Source organism: Oncorhynchus mykiss, chromosome 5 (assembly GCF_013265735.2).
Source record: "Oncorhynchus mykiss isolate Arlee chromosome 5, USDA_OmykA_1.1, whole genome shotgun sequence".
Lineage (NCBI taxonomy): Eukaryota > Metazoa > Chordata > Actinopteri > Salmoniformes > Salmonidae > Oncorhynchus > Oncorhynchus mykiss.
In genome coordinates, this window is record NC_048569.1 from 80,467,956 (window position 1) to 80,483,183 (window position 15,228).

The following is a 15,228-nucleotide window of genomic DNA, read 5'->3' on the forward strand; positions in this document are numbered from 1 at the left end:
TGCTTATGACTATTACATACTTTGCTAAGAAATGTATTCTTCTATTGTGGGCCTCAAATACCCCTCCTACATTTAAAATGTGGATTGACCAGATTGTTGACTTTCTTCCTCTTGAAAAGCTCACTTATGACCTCCACAAGAGACAGCCCAAGTTTGATATACTCTGGTCTTCACTATTCAACTATATTTCAAACTGGACAGAGTGAACGGGGTGACTAGGGAAATGCGCAGATACATGTTGTGTAAGGTACTGTAAAACCTAAAAACGAATTATTGGCCCGTCGTCTCAGCGAATGCTTGAAATAGCTGATAAGAACCTTGATAGTGCTGCTGCAAGTGTTAAATGTTTTTTTTGTGTGTTTTTATTTTAATTTCGTTTTTGAGTACGTGTGCACCAAGGAAAATAAATGCTTTTATTTGACTTTATCATTCATTTTAATTGTATTTTTATTTTTTCATGTATTATTATTTTTTGACTTTTTCTTTTTTTAAGCCTGTGAATGTGGAATGTGTTTTGTTGGTTGATTGAAAAAAAAGAACTTCAATAAAACTTTAAATTGAAAAAAAAAAAAAAAATAGCACTGTTGTTCTAATCGTCAGATCGCAGGTATTCTGATCTTCACTGTCCATGGTGCTGAATCTGGCTGGGTAGATTAGTTTGAATGCTGAAAACTTGTTTGCCTACATTTAAAGGCCCTGTGAAGTCAAAATAATTGTATTTCATATTGTACAACAGCTGATGAAACTAACACTGTAAATGTGTTTTACAAAAATGTGATCGGGGTTGCTTCCTGATAGTTCTGGTTGAAAATACGGAGCATGTTCCTCTGCCCAGGCCTTGCTGACACTTGCCAGATCTTACACTGCCTGGATAGGTATTTTGTGTGTCAGCTAACCACATCATATGTTATAACAATCTGTCAGTCGATGACACAATGGATGACTTGGCACACAACACCTGAGCAGGGACACATTCTTTTCACAGCACTTCAATGCAAAGTAATTTTCGTAGAAGGTTTGGAGAGCATTTTCACTAACCCTTTTCCTAACCTTAACCTCAGTTTCCTAACCTGCTACGAAAAATTCACTTCAATATTGAAGTGCCATGAAAAAAGAGTTTCTCACATCTATACAGCACCTTCTAATCAGCAGGTTTGCATGGGCCAGAATTTTGGCTTTCCATGGCGACATCACCATGTGTAAATTGGTTTATAGACCAACGACAATGAGAGTGCCAATAACAGCTAGTTTTAATTTCCCCTCCACACTGACCACTCCCAGACAGTCCTAGCAAAATTATTGCTTGAGAAAGTTTTTTTTGCATTATAGTGACTTCTTGTGGTAAAATGTCAAACTCACAACTAAACTCATTAAAATGGAGGTTTTCTTTACCCTGTCTTATCAAACAGTGCAACATTTGACTGATGAAATAGCATTCTTCTAAAATTCTTACACTTCTAGATGCAAAATACAAGTCACTATTCCAATACTTTTTGATTCCGCCATTTTTGAAATACCATTTACAAATATGAGCGTAAATGTAACATTAAACATTTCAGTTAAAAACCCTTTGGATAATATCAACATTAATTACTTAACATCTTAACACATACACACCATGTAAATATCAATAAACAGAGGAACACATGCTACAAATAGTTAGTGACTACCTACAAGTCAATTAAATTAGATTATTCAGAAAAATAACATTGTTATAAGAGACAAATTGCCTTTAGACAACATAAATGACTGCATCTGGACACAGGTCAAAACTACTCTGCCGAGCTCAAGTTACCAGCTATGTATGGTTTCAACACTTACATTTATTGAGTTATTGAAAAGTATCCTACAAACATTGTTCGAATGTGAAAGTGATCAGGTTTTCTGAAACAGGTGTGTTTGTATTGAAGAACCCTGAGATTGTGGACAGTAGGACTTGTGTGAACAGGTGTGAACAGACTGAAGATAATGATGTTTTCCTTTCTCTGTCTTTCGAAACTCAGGAACAGTTTGAATGTTTTTTTATTGTAATTTAAACAATGGTATGGATGATTAAGCTGGATCTTTCTCTCTGAATCAGGAGTGCACTTTCATTCTCCCAATTTTTCCAAAAGCCCAATCTGACCAACCTTTGCTATAAACCCTGTCTTTCCCATTGTTGTTTCAAAAGTGGAAAATGATCAATTCGATAATCACACATAATGGGCATTTCACAGCCAAGACTTTTGATCCTTCCCATCAAGGCCATGTTGGCCAGTTTAACCTTCACCCGGTCCCTCTCTTCCGGAGTCCTCTTGGAGGTGCACTCCACAGTAGAGTCGGTCTCAAAGGAGATGGCTGGGACGTGAGTGAGCAGGTGGCCCCCAGCCTTCTCCTGGGCCATGGGCGTGGGAGTCTGCAGGACCAGCCCGTGCGTCGCTTGTTGATGTCGAAGGTAAAAGCTAAGAGGATACACACAAACATTGACCATATAATGTAATGTTGTTACATGTAACTAACTAGCTTGACTTGCCACCGTGTGAAACATGTATGCTACCATATGTTACTAAAAAGAGCTGACAATATTATAAAATGTAATCCAGAAGTTTATGTTTGAATTCTGGTTCTCTCACAACACAAGTCACTCAGAAAAGCATCTGTAGGCAGAAGCATGCTACATGTACATTTGGCATTTGAAAAAACTACAGCTGTGCTATGGTACCGAATGCAAAATGTATCTGTATCATAAAAGTGTAGTGCAATACTCCCTTTTCTTGCCACACACACACACACACACACACACACACACTCTCTCACTAGGGTCAAATGTTTTGGCTCCTTGTCCAGAGAGGTTTGAGCTTTAGAAGAGGATCTGCAGCAAAAGTAGACCTTTACTGCCATCTACAGGTCAAAGGTCAGACTGGCATTCAGTAAAATGTAAACATGGGCGATCCACAGAAAATGGAAATGTGTGTGTTTCTGTTTGAGAAGTTAAACCAGTTAATTCCCTTATAACTGAGTGTCCTGCATCATGTATTATTTTATTGGTTGTAAATTAAATACGGTTTATTTTACAGTACATGTATTTTACACTGAATCATTGATATCTGGTCGAATGTTGGTTGTGGGACATAACTGAAGTACTATGTGTGTGTGTTGAATGAATCACACTGTGTGTGTGTGTGTGGGTGGGGGGGTGGGAGGGTGCATGTTCTATACATTATTCAGGACAACATTACTTTGTTTAGCCTACACCGTGACTATGACTGCATAATAAACTAAACTAAATATACTATGTATTTTCTAATCAAATGTGTTAACAGGGCAACACAAAAGAAGACAAAGGCCATCAATTCAATGCAAATATTACTGTATTAAAGGAAATTGTTGTATTAAGCTTGCTTTGAAAACCGTTTGAATGGCTTGGATAGGCCTATGGAGATGGTGGAAAACATCCTGATTAGAAGGGGACGTTTGCGAGGCTTCTCCTGTTGAGAGGTGGAGGGAAGACCCTCTGGGAGTCCAAACGTGGCAGGATGTGCCACTATGTTGGGCGACAGAAGAGAGAGAGTTGACATGCACTTTCATTTAGAAATGATGGTATATTGTATTCTTAGTTTCAACTCATTATTACTTTCACAAATAAATGAGAACCAGAATCTTGAGATTTGGAAACTATAAATAATTTTACATAAGAGATTACTATCGATAATATATAATGTACTGTATATAGGGTTTAATATTTTTGCAATAGCAGCTTTGTACACCAATATCTCAAACAGTAAATGTCCTGCTGTATGGACTTACACATGATCTCTTCAGCAGTAGTCTGGTCTTTGGATTCAGAATGGCGGGAATTCTTCTTGTTTCCCATCATGAATGGCTAAAACAAAAACATGTCAAAACAACTGTCACAGCAGAACAATCTCACGGTAATAACGATCACATCTTACACACCAGCACAACAAGATTTATAAATGGTTTTGGAATTAATGGATGGTTTTACATTTTCTCTAAATAACATTGTTTACTCACATTGACACAATTGTTAACTTAAATAAGTGTGATGTACCTTTAAGTTGAATTTCAGTCTGGCAAGCCTTTGTAGGAAAGACAGCTTCCCTCTGGTAGCCTTCACATCTTCAGCCATGAGAAGAGCTTCTGGCCTGGTGGCTTCGAAAGATGTTCTTGAGGCTGCTCTTGATGCCTCGTTACAACTGTGGAGAAGCTCCTTGCTCAATGACTTCACAAGAATCCTATTGAAAGTGGAGTCCTGAGTCGACACGGCCAGTTGGAGTATTTTCTCTGAGCCAAACTCCTTCAACAGATGTTTGTAGACGGTGCTGTATACTTTGTGACTCTTCAGGTTCTTGGGATAAGCTTGGGTCTCAGAGCAGCCTGACCATGCACAGAAGGCAGCTATAACTTTTGGAATCAGGTCTTGTGACGTGCGTGTGACGTCAGTTGGGTACAGATCAGTTTGGGTTTGGATTTTTGACAGAAGTCTCACCACTAACATGCTGATGAGGCCGGTGAAGTCATCATCACCGACTAAGTTGTCAGTGGATGGGGTTGAAAGCGAGGCAACATCCGGGCTGGTTGAATTCTGATCACAAACAATGCTCTGAGGTACACCGAAACAACTTTCCTCAGCATCTATGTTGGCCTCAAAGCCTCGTGCAGCATTGGAGGTCCCACTTGTTGTCATGCTGATGGCGGAGAAAGATGGCAGAGGGTAGGACTTACCACTCAGTAGACTGCCTATATCAGTTACAGTTCCGGTTGGAGATGACCCTCTGCTTTGTGCATCAGAAACCACAGAGTCCATGACCTGGCTTACCATTACTTTGGTAAACAGGCTGACTGTGTCACTAAATGCTGATGTAGAAAAAGAACATGAAATCCTATCTTCAGATACGCTAGCCGGCACACTAACTCCCTGAGCCAAACTCATTGAAGCTGTAGAGGGCACAAGGCTAGGAAGCAAGAGGCGCTTCACAGACTCCTCTGCAAAAAGCTGAACCAGCTTGTAAGCTGTGGGCTTCCCCACCGTCTTGTCATTCCTCTTCAGCTCAGTAAGGACTGTATCGGATGCACTCTTTCCAGCCGCCACTGTCAGAACCAGAGGGGTCAAGTTGCTCTCAGAAATGATGCGGTTGACTTTGTGAGTAAGATCACGTGAGAGAGCACCAATCCTACCCTGAGATATGAGCTCCTCCAGTCTTGCTATTGCAGCTGTTAGATCAGGGTGGAATGCAACCTCCCCTTCTTCCTCTGGATGTACCTCCTTTATGATGGTATCCACTATTGCAGACATGCTTTCCCTGGCATCACACACCAATGTTTTTGGCTTAGTAGATTTGCCCATGTCGATGACTGAGCATCTCACAATGGGCTGAGTAATACTCTCTGGTAAATCAGAAGAGATGGGAGTGCCAGGGAGTGAAAATTCCCACTCTGACTTCTTTGATCTGGCAGATGAGGATGACAACGAGGAGGAAGAACGCTGTGGCGCTTGATAGATCAGTTCCTCACCACATTCACTGCTTACCCTTTCAACATCCTTCAGCATCATTCCAACCACATTCTCTATTTGTGAAAGCGCAGTCACCGTTTGGTCAGATTTTGACAGCTCTTTCTGAATTGAAACCAGAATATGGCTGAGGGTCTTTTTGGCTTGAGCCGTTGTTGCTTTGACTTGATTTTGCCATGTAAAATAATTCCTCATCTTTGTCTTCACATTGTGGTAAATAGTATTTGCAGTTGTCCAGATCTTCTTCTCAGATACTTCCAAACCAGACTGTGAGCCTTTGGGTGTGGCCTCAGTGTACTCTGAGGTTTTCTCATCACTCTGTTGAAGCATAGAGTCTGCCTGCCATAGAGTAGTAGAAGACTCTGTGGGTGGGAAAAGGCTCTTCATGTCATTTGTAATTGATCCAACGATTTCAAAAGCAGTTATATCTGTATGCCTTAAGGAAATTGTTGATTTTGCTGGCAACATCTGAGAATCTGTCTGGCTGGAACTGACTTTGCTGGGAAAGCTACTGACTGATTTGATCAGTATTTTTCGCACTTCGTTGGTAGCGTTCATCTGGAACTCCTCACTGGAGAGTTTCTCAATGACTGAGGCTGGAGTATCTCTTAATCCTTCCAACCATGAAGAACCAGACACAGGCATGTCTTCTAGATAAGACATGACACTGTCCAAAAAGCCACAGACTTCAAGGGAGTTGTAAGAGGAACCCTCTGCAACAGATGATGTGCATTCCAAATCTGCCACCTCTGACCTATACATGGTCACAATCTGGGACAAGACCTCTTTGGTGCAGGGCACCATGTTGGAATCACAGAGAGACAGTAATGGTTGAGAGTTCTCACTTTGGCATTTACGGAGAGAACCAAGTCCTGTTGAGTTTACCACTTGCAGTATTGCCTCACTCTTACTGGTTTCAGGTTGCTCTGGTGTTTTCTCTCCTACAGAGTCAGTTGAATCACATCCATCAGATAAAGAAGATGAACTACGTTCTGATATAGGGGATTCACTCCTACATGGGGAAGGCAAGCTCAGGATTGAAACAGGCAGATCACTGGAGTCAGTATGCTCCAGAAGCACAGCACTGGAGTCAGCTTTTTCCATAAGTTCTTCCCCTTGGACTGGAGCTCCACCCATTCTGAGGAACAATGTCTCCAGCTTTGCCTGAAGTCTCTCGCAGAGTCTACGAGCTGCATGGAAGGGTTTCCGCTTTGTCGTACAGTGTCCCACTTGGGTATCTCTCTGGGTGCTTGTTGGCTGATCTAATTCAGCATACTGCACAATGTCCTTGACATCTTCAACAAAGTTATCAATTATTTGTGATGCCTCAGATTCTACTTTGGTCTGTATGAGCTCAGTGGCCACAGAATCAAGGATCCTGTCAGATGGGCTAGATGCATTCATCAAGCTTGGAGTGGTACTAAACGAATGAGAAGGTTGAACCATACCAGAGATATCGCTCATTAACCTTCTCACAAGAATTTCACTCACAGCCTTTGAGGCTTTGGTCTTGAACTTCACACTAAACAGAGTGCCAAGATTTTGCATCATTGCTTTGCAAGATGTACATATTATGTTCAGCTCCTCTGGAACAGGAGAGTCTTCAACATCCAGGTGCTCCACTACAAGGTCACTGCCAGATGCCAACATTTTAACTTTCACAGCCACTTCTCGAAAAACCTTAGCCAATTCCGGATCTTCTTTTTCCAATTCACCCACCATCTCTGCGATAACAGTCATCACTTCTTCTGTTGCAGGTGGAATGCATGACTCTAATACAGAGGTAGAGCTCTGGTCCTCTGGGGTGGTGTGATCATCAAAACATTTCAGGACCATGTTGACCATTTGTTCAGCGGCCTGGGTACCAGAAGAAATAGGGGAGGACCGCCCTGAAATAGCTCTGCTGATGGTCGCAGAGAGGGCAGAGTTAAGCTGTTCGACCACCACCTTGATAAGACCAACAGTCAGCTCAGGTGGGCAAGAGGACAGGATATTATGATCAGACAGTTGCTCCTGGACACTTTTGATGATTCTGTCCTCTGTCATTCCCAGGAGGACTTTCACTGAGGTCTGGGAACTTTAAAACGAACAAGCAAAGCATGATAATTCCTGTCTTAACTTGGCAAATCGGTCAAGCGTTGTAATTTTAGTATTCTAAATATCTACATGTCCTTTTGATCGCTTTACATGCTCATTCATTTGAATATGCTCAAAGGCTGATACATTACATTTTGTACTACATCAGATAGAGTAAATTGCATTAGCTAACACTGGGATAGATGATCTGGGTGAAATCCATACATGAAAACCTTGAGGGGAACATACCTCTTAGAAGAGGGTGTTAGGGACCTGAGATGTTGAGCCCCTGTGCCGCCCTTATACATTTTCTTCGCGAGATATCTAACTTCCTGGATGAGCTCCAGTCTTTCCTGATCAAAGGCAGCAAAGGATCTTGCACTGCCACTCCTCTTGAGTGAGTCAGTGTCGTCGTCAGCAAAGTCCTTTACCCCAAGTACGCGGGCCAGGGCTGGCAGCAGGATCTGCAGGGTGGTCTGTGCGATGAAGGTTACAATTGTCTTGCACAATTTGGCAAGCTGTTCCTTCGTCATCTGTTTTGAACAAACAGAACAAAAACAGTCTTTTCAATGGAACTGTGATGTAAAGTATTCTAGATCGAACAGAATGCATTTGATCAACATTGTTATTCTTGTCTGTGACTGAATTCAAAGTTTGATGAAGTCTGACAGAGAACATGAATAACAGAATATGACTTGATGGCTAATCTCTGAATTCAACAGATCATTGACACATCAAAGGTCAAAGGCAGGTAGGGAAACTTACAGGGTTTTTTAGTCCTTTGTAGATCACTTGCCACTGCCTAGACAATTTAAAATAAGTGTTTTAGTTAGTGTTTAGTTCCCACTGCACAATATTTCATAAATGTTGAACATTACAGAAAAACTTTTAACATACTCATCAGTAAGATTGCGCAGGAATGAGATGAGGATTGGGTAGGAGTATTCCATCTCATCCTTGTTGCCTGGGCCGAATGCAGCCTGAACAGCTTTCTTCTCCAGGAGCTCAATTACAGATCCTCTATCCAGGTGTTTATTCCTGGAGACTAAAGATGTGATTGCCGTAGAGGAAGTAGAACCAAAATTAAAGAGAAATCAGACGTTTTATCTCTTAATACTCTGATTTCATTGTTTAAGGGTTTTAGAATAGGCCTATTTTAATAAAGCTATCTATGTGACCTTTCTTACTGATTACAGTAGACTACAGTTTCATTGAAAATGGATAGCACAACCTGCACATCACAGACAGAATAGAGAAACAATGTAGTACTACAGAGGTAAATCTCTGACCTGCATCATTGTCAGTGTCCAGCTTCCTTGACTTCTTGCCACTCCTCTTACTTTTTGCCTAGGATAGAACAGAACAGATTCTAGATCTCAAATGATGGCAGACATGTAACACCAGGGCCCGTATACATAAAGTTCATCAGATAAGGTGTGGGCTCAACCTTGCCCAAATAATTGTATTCATTATGATCTCAAATGCAAAACTGATCCTAGATAAGCACTCCTATTCTGAGACAATTTATGAATAGGCTATGGGCCAGGTCAAAGCAGCTCTTAAAACACGTTTTGAAAACAGCTACTACGTATGTTGTTATCTGAGATATCTATGGTATGGCTGCTATCAGGTACAGAGTGTAACCCAGTAGGCCTATTATGTGCTCTGTCACTACTGCTATCTTACCTTCCTTCCCTTCTTGGCCTCCTCTTTGGGTGTGGCCACCGGTTCTACAACAACAACTTCCTTTCCTTCCCTCTGAGGATCACCATCCTCCCTCTGTGCTACCTGAAGGACAGACATTCCAATATGTAATAATATGTCAATGTCAGAGTAGATCTGTGCAGAGGACATCATAAATAGAGCTACAGCCATATCAGCGCTAAGCTGGTGACTTTATAAAGAATGGTACATTTGCTTTACAATATGTTATAGCTTTTTACAAGAAATATCCGCTTATATTGCTTCACCCTTTTTTACTTTCCCCCAATATTGCATGAAGTAATTTAGCTTACCCTTTCTTCATCCATTCAAGCTATTTTATATCGCAAAAAGCATGTCCTTGTCTGTGTTGGTTACATTCAAGTTGAGTTCAGGTCGAGAGTGAGGACAATATTGCAAGCAGGGACTGTAATTTAGGGCTACATGCTACGTCATGGAACGTTAGACCTTTATGACATCACAAATAGTATTTTTAGGAAGAGCGCGGGAAAGGTTACTTGCCCACTCAGTAGGACTAGCTAATATTGACAGAAATTTCCCCGTCAAACGTTTTCGATTGCCTACCCCTACGCCTTCCATCGAACATGGTCCTGCCTTTGCAATATTGTCTCTCTTGTGGATTTACTTACGTATGACATGTAGGCTTACTGTGTCGGATCAAGTTGATTGATCTGTCCTAGTCAGCCTTAGGTTGAACCCAAAATCTGCTGGGAAATATTTATTAATAATATTCATTTCAATGTCGTTTTATTCTTTGATTTAGTCCCAATCCAATCCTATTGTTGGCTGCCAATCCCCACCAAATATGTCATTGTAGGACATACTGTAGCGGGAGAAAGTGAGAGCTGCAACGCGGACGCGTTCGGTGGCTCCTTCAGTGCAGAGGCTAGCGCGTATGCCAGTGCCACTAAAGCCCGGGCTTGTGAGGCAGTAGTCTACAACGCTGACAGGCAACACCTTGTCATTTTATTAACTCACTAGAATTACATTGTCTTCTTCATTCATTTCGATTGCACTTTCTTTCGTGGTGAAATTAGTTTTGATTACTATTAACTTTAATCTACAGAGTTTAAGTGTTTATGTTGCCCACGTCATCATGTGATGCTGTGAGCAAACAATTTATGCCCAGCCTTCCTAGATAGGCCTGGCCTGCATAACACTATGAATCTGGGAAAACACAACACTTAAAAAAAAAAAGTTTTACAGTGCAAAAATAGCGTAGGCCTACTTGTGTACTATTCAAATCCACACTAAAGCCACACCTCTTCACACAGACGTACCCAGATTCTGTTGTTTTAGCTTTAACCTCTGTTAAATTCACTTCCCTGGTTAATCTGTCATCATGTTTCGTGTTCTCCATGGTTAATCTGTCTCTATGTTTAGTGCACTTTAATATAGCCTGTTTACTTATTTGAATGTTTGATTATATTGCTTTTTATCCTGCAGATTTAGTTGTGGATTTAAATTGACTTTGGGTGTCTTGAAAATCACTTAAAATAGCATTGTTGTTCTAATCGTCAGATCGCAGGTATTCTGATCTTCACTGTCCATGGTGCTGAATCTGGCTGGGTAGATTAGTTTGAATGCCGAAAACTTGTTTGCCTACATTTAAAGGCCCTGTGAAGTCAAAATAATTGTATTTCATATTGTACAACAGCTGATGAAACTAACACTGTAAATGTGTTTTACAAAAATGTGATCGGGGTTGCTTCCTGATAGTTCTGGTTGAAAATACGGAGCATGTTCCTCTGCCCAGGCCTTGCTGACACTTGCCAGATCTTACACTGCCTGGATAGGTATTTTGTGTGTCAGCTAACCACATCATATGTTATAGCAATCTGTCAGTCGATGACACAATGGATGACTTGGCACACAACCATTGGTTGATGCATGCAACACCTGAGCAGGGACACATTCTTTTCACAGCACTTCAATGCAAAGTAATTTTCGTAGAAGGTTTGGAGAGCATTTTCACTAACCCTAACCCTTTTCCTAACCTTAACCTCAGTTTCCTAACCTGCTACGAAAAATTCACTTCGATATTGAAGTGCCATGAAAAGAGAGTTTCTCACATCTATACAGCACCTTCTAATCAGCAGGTTTGCATGGGCGAGAGTTTTGGCTTTCCATGGCGACATCACCATGTGTAAATTGGTTTATAGACCAACGACAAAGAGAGTGCCAATAACAGCTAGTTTTAATTTCCCCTCCACACTGACCACTCCCAGACAGTCCTAGCAAAATTATTGCTTGAGAAAGTTTTTTTTGCAAAAAATACATTTTTGACCATTTTCATCGTAATCTATTACAGTAAGGTACTTAATTGTTACCCAGAAATGATTTGATATTGATATAAAAACGTCTGCTTTGGGCCTTAAAAAGATATGTGCACTACATACTCAGAAATCACATATATTGACATTTTAGAATGTATTTTATCAAGAAAGTAAGTTATACATGTCTTTTTTAATCTTACTCTTAGTTGCAAATAATTAATTTGGCTGTGGTTCATTTGATTTTCAGCACAACCCTGTTTGATAACGTATAGTATTATAGTGACTTCTTGTGGTAAAATGTCAAACTCACAACTAAACTCATTAAAATGGAGGTTTTCTTTACCCTGTCTTATCAAACAGTGCAACATTTGACTGATGAAATAGCATTCTTCTAAAATTCTTACACTTCTAGATGCAAAATACAAGTCACTATTCCAATACTATTTGATTCTGCCATTTTTTAAATACATTTAACTTTTCAGTTAAAAACCCTTTGGATAATATCAACATTAATTACTTAACATCTTAACACATACACACCATGTAAATATCAATAAACAGAGGAACACATGCTACAAATAGTTAGTGACTACCTACCAGTCAATTAAATTAGATTATTCAGAAAAATAACATTGTTATAAGAGACAAATTGCCTTTAGACAACATAAATGACTGTATCTGGACACAGGTCAAAACTACTCTGCCGAGCTCAAGTTACCAGCTATGTATGGTTTCAACACTTACATTTATTGAGTTATTGAAAAGTATCCTACAAACATTGTTCGAATGTGAAAGTGATCAGGTTTTCTGAAACAGGTGTGTTTGTATTGAAGAACCCTGAGATTGTGGACAGTAGGACTTGTGTGAACAGGTGTGAACAGACTGAAGATAATGATGTTTTCCTTTCTCTGTCTTTCGAAACTCAGGAACAGTTTGAATGTTTTTTTATTGTAATTTAAACAATGGTATGGATGATTAAGCTGGATCTTTCTCTCTGAATCAGGAGTGCACTTTCATTCTCCCAATTTTTCCAAAAGCCCAATCTGAGCAACCTTTGCTATAAACCCTGTCTTTCCCATTGTTGTTTCAAAAGTGGAAAATGATCAATTCGACAATCACACATAATGGGCATTTCACAGCCAAGACTTTTGATCCTTCCCATCAAGGCCATGTTGGCCAGTTTAACCTTCACCCGTTCCCTCTCTTCCGGAGTCCTCTTGGAGGTGCACTCCACAGTAGCGTCGGTCTCAAAGGAGATGGCTGGGACGTGAGTGAGCAGATGGCCCCCAGCCTTCTCCTGGGCCATGGGCGTGGGAGTCTGCAGGACCAGCCCGTGCGTCGCTTGCTGATGTCAAAGGTAAAAGCTAAGAGGATACACACAAACATTGACCATATAATGTAATGTTGTTGCATGTAACTAACTAGCTTGACTTGCCACCGTGTGAAACATGTATGCTACCATATGTTACTAAAAAGAGCTGACAATATTATAAAATGTAATCCAGGAGTTTATGTTTGAATTCTGGTTCTCTCACAACACAAGTCACTCAGAAAAGCATCTGTAGGCAGAAGCATGCTACATGTACATTTGGCATTTGAAAAAACTACAGCTGTGCTATGCTACCGAATGCAAAATGTATCTGTATCATAAAAGTGTAGTGCAATATTCCCTTTTTTGCCACACACACACATACTCTCTCTCACTAGGGACAAATGTTTTGGCTACTTGTCCAGAGAGGTTTAAGCTTTAGAAGTGGATCTGCAGCAAAAGTAGACCTTTATTGTCATCTACAGGTCAAAGGTCAGACTGGCATTCAGTAAAATGTAAACATGGGCGATCCACAGAAAATGGAAATGTGTGTGTTTCTGTTTGAGAAGTTAAACCAGTTAATTCCCTTATAACTGAGTGTCCTGCATCATGTATTATTTTATTGGTTGTAAATTAAATACGGTTTATTTTACAGTACATGTATTTTACACTGAATCATTGATATCTGGTTGAATGTTGGTTGTAACGGTGTAACTGGCGCCTCTGGGCTGAGGGGCTCTGGCGCCTCTGGGCTGAGGGGCTCTGGCGGCCCCTGTCTGACTTGCGGCACTGGCGGCCCCTGGCGGCCTCTGGCAGACTGGCGGCCCCTGGCAGACTGGCGGCCCCTGGCGGCCTCTGGCAGACTGGCGGCCCCTGGCAGACTGGCGGCCCCTGGCGGCCCCTGGCAGACTGGCGGCACCTGGCTGACTGGCGGCACCTGGCAGACTGGCGGCCCCTGGCAGACTGGCGGCACTGGCGGCCCCTGGCAGACTGGCGGCACTGGCGGCCCCTGGCAGACTGGCGGCACTGGCGGCCCCTGGCAGACTGGCGGCACTGGCGGCCCCTGGCAGACTGGCGGCACTGGCGGCCCCTGGCAGACTGGCGGCACTGGCGGCCCCTGGCAGACTGGCGGCCCCTGGCGGCCCCTGGCGGCACTGGCGGCCCCTGGCAGACTGGCGGCACTGGCGGCCCCTGGCAGACTGGCAGCACTGGCGGCCCCTGGCAGACTGGCGGCACTGGCGGCCCCTGGCAGACTGGCGGCACTGGCGGCCCCTGGCAGACTGGCGGCACTGGCTGCCCCTTGCAGACTGGCGGCACTGGCGGCTCCTTGCAGACTGGCGGCACTGGCGGCGCTGGGCAGACAGGTGGCTCAGGCGGCGCTGGGCAGACAGGTGGCTCAGGCGGCGCTGGGCAGACGGGTGGCTCCGGCAACGCTGGACTGAGTAGCTCTTGTAGCGCCGAACAGGCGGGAGACTCCGGCTGCGCTGGAGAGGAGGAAGGCTCTGGCAGCGCTGGAGAGGAGGGAGACTCCGGCTGCGCTGGAAAGGAGGAAGGCTCTGGCAGCGCTGGAGAGGAGGGAGACTCCGACAGCGCTGGAGAGGAGGAAGGCTCCGGCAGCGCTGGACAGGCGGGAGCCCCTGTAAGGATGAGCCGGAGAGACAGCCTGGTGCAGGGGGCTGCCACCGGAGGGCTGGTGCGTGGAGGTGGTGACAGATAGACCGGACCGTGCAGGCGCACTGGAGCTCTTGAGCACCGAGCCTGCCCAACCTTACCCGGTTGAATGGTCCCGGTCGCCCTGCCAGTGTGGCGAGGTGGAATAGCCCGCACTGGGCTATGCAGGCGAACCGGGGACACCGTGCGCAAGGCTGGTGCCATGTAAGCCGGCCCAAGGAGACGCACTGGAGACCAGATGCGTAGAGCCGGCTTCATGGCACTTGGCTCGATGCCCACTCTAGCCCGGCCGATACGCGGAGCTGGAATGTACCGCACCGGGCTATGCACCCGCACTGGGGACACCGTGCGCTTCACAGCATAACACGGTGCCTGCCCGGTCTCTCCAGCCCAACCGGTAAACACAGGAAGTTGGCGCAGGTCTCCTACCTGGCTTCGCCACACTTCCTGTGTGCCCCCCCCCCCCCCCCCCAAGACATTTTTGGGGCTGACTCTCGGGCTTCCATCCACGCCGCCGTGCTGCCTCCTCATACCAGCGCCTCTCCGCCTTCGCCGCCTCCAGCTCTTCTTTGGGGCGGCGATATTCTCTAGGCTGTGCCCAGGGTCCTTTACCTTCCAATTCTTCCTCCCATGTCCATTCCTCTTTTCGCTGCTGTAGCTGT

The 15,228-nt window shown here is 43.5% G+C and overlaps 1 protein-coding gene and 1 long non-coding RNA gene across 2 annotated transcripts; both read right to left on the reverse strand.

The window, feature by feature from the left end:
- Positions 1 to 1,550: 1,550 nt before the first annotated feature.
- LOC118964664 lies at positions 1,551 to 4,765 on the reverse strand. The gene is made up of 4 exons (XM_036978523.1): positions 4,052 to 4,765; positions 3,787 to 3,862; positions 3,391 to 3,523; positions 1,551 to 2,441 (listed from the first exon to the last, which is right to left on the reverse strand). Exons 1-4 carry the CDS (start codon positions 4,685 to 4,687, stop codon positions 2,135 to 2,137), a joined length of 1,152 nt encoding a protein of 383 aa, XP_036834418.1. The 5' UTR covers positions 4,688 to 4,765; the 3' UTR covers positions 1,551 to 2,134.
- Positions 4,766 to 6,084: 1,319 nt separating this feature from the next.
- On the reverse strand, positions 6,085 to 9,087 carry LOC118964668. The gene is made up of 5 exons (XR_005051871.1): positions 8,878 to 9,087; positions 8,486 to 8,633; positions 8,354 to 8,390; positions 7,838 to 8,121; positions 6,085 to 7,589 (listed from the first exon to the last, which is right to left on the reverse strand). It is a non-coding gene; the product is annotated as an uncharacterized LOC118964668 (long non-coding RNA).
- Positions 9,088 to 15,228: the final 6,141 nt, after the last annotated feature.

Bases quoted from the DNA above. Each gene is read 5' to 3' on its own strand.
- LOC118964664 (XM_036978523.1), bottom strand. From the start codon at position 4,687: ATGACAACAAGTGGGACCTCCAATGCTGCACGAGGCTTTGAGGCCAAC. The intron at 3,863-4,051 runs GTACATCACACT...TTTTTGTTTTAG, and splicing joins GACTGAAATTCAACTTAAAG to CCATTCATGATGGGAAACAA. The intron at 2,442-3,390 runs GTTTTCAAAGCA...GTATCCTCTTAG, and splicing joins CTATCCAAGCCATTCAAACG to CTTTTACCTTCGACATCAAC.